The following is a 6,001-nucleotide window of genomic DNA, read 5'->3' on the forward strand; positions in this document are numbered from 1 at the left end:
GGCAGCCCCGCCGGGCTGGGCTTCGCTTTGAACTCCCGCCCGCCGCTCGGGGAAAGCGGCCCCACTTACCGATGAGGACCCGCGCTTGCTGGGCGTCGATCCACATATAGAGGGTGTCGGGCTGCCGCGGCGCGGCTCGCAGGCTGCAGAGGCTGAGTGCGCCGCAGAGCAGCACGGCACAGCACAGCCGCCCCGCCGGGGCCATGCTCCCGCACCGCCCGCCCACGGCTCGCCGGCTGCCGCTCCGGCCGCGCCCGTCCTCCCTCCCTCCCTCCCTCCGGCTGCCGCGGGGCAGCCCCGGCGGGGCGGGCACGGGGAGGGCGGCGGGCGGCGCCGCAGGCAGCGAGCAGCGGGGCCCCGCACGCCCCTGCCCCCGCCACGGACCACGGGGCCGTGAGCGCCCCGCTCCCGGGGCTGCAGGTGGGTGCCCACGCTCGCACGGAGTACCGAGTGCCGGGACAGGGTGCGTGACCCACACCCCCTCCCTCTGTCACAGGAGACCCGTGGCACGGCGTACCGCCCCTCTCCCCGTGTTCACCCTCCCTGCAGGGGCACCCCGGCCGTCGAGGTGACACCACCACGGCCACAAACGCGTCGCTGGAGATACTCGCGTCTTCGTGAAGAAACGAAGTTTGTGCACAGGCGCCACCTGGCACACGTGCGGTCTGAGTCGGGGGCTGGGCGGCATCACCGAGACGCAGCAGGGTGCAGCAGCCGGACGGTGCCACAGGGGAGGGGCAGCGCTGCCCAGCCCCGGGGAACGGCGTGGAGAATGTGCTAAAGGGAGAAAAGGGTTTCACCTGCCGTTTGTCCGAAGGTCTCGAGATCAGTGGAGACTGACAGGCACTAAAATGTTGCCGTTTACGGAGAAACTGGAACTGGCTCAATATAGAAACTTAGTAAAACTGAAAGATTTTTCTGTTCAAAAAGTTAAACAGAATCATGCCTTTTAAAGGAATAAAAAAATATTGTTTCTGAATTTTCTGGGTTCTTCCATAAGAAAAAGAAAAGTTTTTTTTAACTTTAAAGACTACAAACAAACAAAAACACAAACACAAAACTAGGATAGATAGAGCTTGAGTAAAATCCCCAACTTTCTGTCTGGAATGTTCTAGCAGCAGCTTGAGGGTATTTTCTGCCTGTGATTACTGCACTAGATGGTACTGGTGCTCCATCTCATCCTGTAAGCGTGAGTGCCAAAGTTATCTGCATTAACTGCTGGGAATGGAATTCTTCATGTGATGGAAAACAATATGAAGTTGGTCCTGCTTTTCCAGGCAGATCCAATCAAGCGGCATTCTTCATAGCAGCTTACACACAGGGAAGAGGTACTGAGCTGTGTTATTATTTCTGTTTTTTCTTTTTGAAGGGCAAAGGTAAACTGATAATGGTAAACTAATAATGGCAAAAGGTTTGTGGTTCAACATATGAAATAATCCCGCTGATGTGCTGTACTGTGAGATTCCTGTATCTCCTTCTGAGGAATCTTCTGCCACTGTCAATGGATCACTTCAGTAATCCCACAGCACTGTTCCTGTCCCAGAACAGCACAAATGTGTACCAGAGAAAGCCACAAATAGTGATGTTGTGTGTAGGTGTGTGTATATATAAGTATACTTTTAGAAATACACGGTGATTGTGAAGCACAGTGTTAAAACAACATCTCCACATGTTTCATACACAAGTACATGTAAGGCACCAACACTTCCCAACACTTTTACTCCCAGCTTTGCTGCATTTTATGGGTGGGAAACAGGGACATGGGTAGTGTCTTGTACAAGGCTACCTGAGGAACATATTTGTGGGCAAAAGTAGGCTGGAATAGTTCTCCTAAATTCCCAGGCAGATCCCTAGTAACTTGCCCAGATGGAAAATCTTAGGCTCCAAAATCTAGAGTCAGTGTATGTACTCTAAAAGAAATGCCTCACCTCTAGACGCTTGTTAGATAGCGGTGATTGTTTACTATTTTTTGGTTATTTTGTAGTGTGACCAGCAGGTCAAGGGAGATGATTCTTCTCTTCTACTCTGCTCTTGTAAGACCCCACCTGGAGCACTGCATTCAGTTCTGAGGTCCCCAACATAGGAAGGATGTGGACCTGTTGGGCTGAGTCCAGAGTAGGGCCACAAAGATGATCAGAGGGCTGGAGCACCTCTTCTCTGAAGACAGGCTGAGACAGTTGGGGTTGTTCAGCCTGGAGAAGGCTCCAGTGAGACTTTAGAGCAGCTCTCCAGAACCTAAAGGGAACCTAGAAGAGAGACGGAGAGGGAATTTCTACAATGGCCTGTAGTGATATGAGAAGGGGGAATGGCTTTAAACTGAAAGTGTGTAGGTTTAGATAGGTGTTAGGAAGAAATTCTTTACTGTGAGGGTGGTGAGGGACTGAAACAGGTTGACCAAAGTTGTGGATGTCCCATCCCTGGAAGCGTTTGAGGCCAGGCTGGACGAGGTTTTGAGCAACCTGATCTAGTCAAAGATGGTTTGGAACCTGATGATCATTTAAGGTCCCTTCCAGCCCAAAACATTCTGTGGCTCTATGTTTCTGTGATTAAAATTTATTTTGTGTTAAATTTATTTTTTTTTTTTTAATCTCGCGCTGTCCGCTGTGACCCCTCTGACTGCCTGCGTGTGGTCAGAAGGAGAGCTGCGGGTGAGGTGTCTGCGGGTGAGGTGTCTCCGAGCGACCCGCGCCCCCCGCACTGGGAGCGCCCGAGTGGCGGGACCCCGGGACACCGCCGGTGCCAGGCCGCCCTCTGCCGGCCGCCGCCGCCCCTGCAGCCCTGCCCCGGCAGCGGCGTGGGTGCCTTGTCCCGCGGGATGGGCTGTCGGGGACCTCCCTGAACCATCCGATAAACGTCTGAACAGAGAGATTCACTTCCATTGGATGTTCAAAAAAAAAAAAACTCCCCGAAGCTGTGTCCCGCGGAGGTTTGAGATACGTGTCAGAGAACAGCTAATAATTATTTTGGAAATCTACTACTAATGGATTTGATTTTAAAAAGCAGGAAAAATAGCTTGGTTTTAAGAATTAAATATGATTAAATCTTCTTAGTTTCAAAATATACAAGAAATTTTAATTTTGCGACAAAAGAGAAATGCAGAGGGGAACAATAGGATCTGAAATATAAAGCTTTCAGAAAGAGGTTAAAATAAGACCTCAATATAGGTAAGAATTTTTTATATTCTAACATAATGATTTACATGGTTATTTAGCACTTATAGGCACAAAAGAAGCAAAAAGAAGCAAAGGAAGATAATTTAATTGCCAATTAATAACCCTGGAAAATCATTTCCAAAACCGTGATGGTACAATTTAAACACTCCTCAGTCGACAATGCAGTAGAAATTAGCTTACTTTCTGCAGAAATTGGTTGGTATGTTGTGACTTAAAGACTGTTCATTGGGTATGTGTTTGCTCTGGCAGACTGTTCTAAGCCATAGACACCTCTGTATGTGTTTGAACACCGTGTGTCTCTCTTTCTCTCCTCCAACATCTACCAGAGCTCAGGTGAGTCCTGTGTTAGTGCTGAGACTGACCTGTTGTACTGCAGTGTCTGTTCTCCCCAGTTTCTCCCTTTTGTAGTATCATAGCACAGTGAGATTCATTAACTGTAAAGTTTGCCAAACTTTTGTAAATACTGCCTGCTTGCATTCAATGTGAAGATCTAGGTAAAAGCTTGCTCTTTTTTTCTTGATCCCTTATTTAAATGTCTTTGTCTCCTAACTTACGTGACACAGTTCAGGGAAGAACAGTCAAGAGAGGGGATTGGAATATACTTGGGAAAGCACATATTTTGTGGTTCTGTGTTTAATGAAATGGAAAACATACATGAAAACAGAGCTGTGTTGTGAATGAGGCTTCACTAACTTTCATAGCAATGCATATATAGTGAATTTGTGGCCTACTGTGACATACATTGCAACTGACAGCATCTCCCTGATGACAGCCTTGGAATGAATTAATGAATGGATGACACATCAAGGGAAGGATATGGAAATCAGTGCCTGATGCCCTTTGATCATCAGTTATGAATAATATAAAAAGATGGAGAAAAAGGCATAAATAATAACAGTATTGGGCATAAATATGGCCTGAGGTGACAATTTTCATTCCAAAAGTCATAGATGCTGCTTCACCTCAAGTCTACAGAAATAACAAATACATATTTTATCCATTTGTTTTTATGTGGTGAACACTGGTAGATAATAACACCTGTACAATTTAAATAAAGAAGACGCCAAATTGCAGCAGGATTTTCAGAAGTGCTCAATCTTCACTGGGTTTATTCACTGAAGTGAAGCACAAAGTTCCTGCCAGTTTCAGCAGAAACAAAGCTTATGCATTAGGAATTAGATTCCTTTAAATTCTTCCTGCTTAGGCCAAAATAACTGGCATTAAGCGCTGGCGGGGGGGGAACAAACAAGTAAAAACATAGGACTAATTTTATTAGAAAAAACAGTTTTTCTGAAATTAGAATACATTGAAGTTTCTGAGATTTCAAATGGGAAATTAAAGACTCAACCTTCAGTTGTTCTGAATATAACATACTAATGATTTATTTTAGAACATATGCTTTTTAAAAACTATGTTAAAGCAACACTGAAGGTTGTAATACTCTAGAGGCAGAAGTCTCCTATTTTATATCGCTTATGATACAGTTCATTATCTGTTCTGTTTCTTTTCCTACAATATTCCTGGCTCATCCAGAGAGCACAGAATTAGTCTGAATCAGTTTGGGTACTGAAGAAGAAAATTATTTTTAAAGCTATTGTCTTACTTGTTGCTGTAGTTGAAAAGTGTAGCAAATGAAAGCTTGCAGAAATAAAAAATACCATATTGCTAAAGAAGTTAGAGAGAGATGTCCCTGTCCTTGCTTCTGTCATATTCCTGCGTGGCAATAGGCAAGTTACTTCATTCTTTTTCCCAAGTGGTCAGCAATTTTTGTTCTTCATTTCACTGTGCCTGACATCAGATCTTTGGTCTCGCCTGCAGAATCCCAGAATCTGGGTGCAAAAGAGGCAGTGCAAAAACATATAGCTCTGTCTTTAAAAAGGATAGTATAGGAGAGAAGATCAAGACCAGGTGATGAGAACTTTGGAGAAAATGAAGTTTGGAGAAAATGAAGTCAAAAGTAGGCATTATTTGTTTTCTGCAGCTGTATTATAAGCTGTTTTATGCAACTGTATTAGAATTTTCAATGTTTTAAGAATTTTTTATATAACTTGTGTGCCATTTTTCCCCTTTTAAAAAAGCAAATATAACCTTCTTTTGAATTTCAGTAGTAAATGCATTGCTTTAATTTAAGTAATTTAATTTTAAGTTTCATTAAAGAGGTAGGTAAATTCATAAGTGGTAGTAAATTTAGAACCTCCATTATTTAATTTTTAAAAGGAATAGTGTATACTAACTGTTTTTATTAATTAATTCCCAAATTGATTGTTGCTATTAGCTTGAAGGCATCAGTACCCAGCTCTTTCACCTGGTGATGCTCTTTCTCCTGGTGACATGACTTCTAAATTTGCTTCAGGTTTCAAGTTCCATTCCTGAAACTGATTTTGTGTTTGACTGAGAGATGTAAATACATGTTTCTAAACTATCAGGCTAAAGTAATTTTGAAGAAATTTGTTTATTGTTTGTTTATTGATCGGTTTTTGTTTATTGCTTTTTATGAACAATTTTCATGCAAGTATATTTTTAATTGTTTCCTTTTTCTCGGGTCTTGATTGTTGAATTTTTCATTGAAAAATATATCTGTAATGCAAATTATATGTCTTTAAAACATTGAAAAACATACTAAACTGAATAGTTACATTAATTTAGTATTAACATAATTCAGTACCTTTCCTATTTATAAGATTAGCATCTGGATTAAAAAAATTAAATTAATTTATCCAAGTTTCATTTAAGCATTTAGTTGTGGAATACTCTCAGAAATAATTAAAAGGAAAACTTTATACTGAAATATGTATATACGAAACTAATTCTATGAAATAATTTTTATT

General features: G+C 42.9%; 1 protein-coding gene across 1 annotated transcript in view; it reads right to left on the reverse strand.

The window, feature by feature from the left end:
* Nucleotides 1-205, reverse strand: part of WIF1 (WNT inhibitory factor 1) — a 42,789-nt gene extending 42,584 nt beyond the window's left edge. Inside the window, exon 1 of the mRNA XM_050325362.1 lies at nt 70-205. Coding sequence (XP_050181319.1) covers nt 70-205 — 136 coding nt within the window. The remainder of the gene's footprint in view (nt 1-69) is intronic.
* Between the last annotated feature and the right edge of the window lie 5,796 nt (nt 206-6,001).

Source organism: Myiozetetes cayanensis, unplaced genomic scaffold (assembly GCF_022539395.1).
Source record: "Myiozetetes cayanensis isolate MyiCay16 unplaced genomic scaffold, myiCay2020 scf3, whole genome shotgun sequence".
Lineage (NCBI taxonomy): Eukaryota > Metazoa > Chordata > Aves > Passeriformes > Tyrannidae > Myiozetetes > Myiozetetes cayanensis.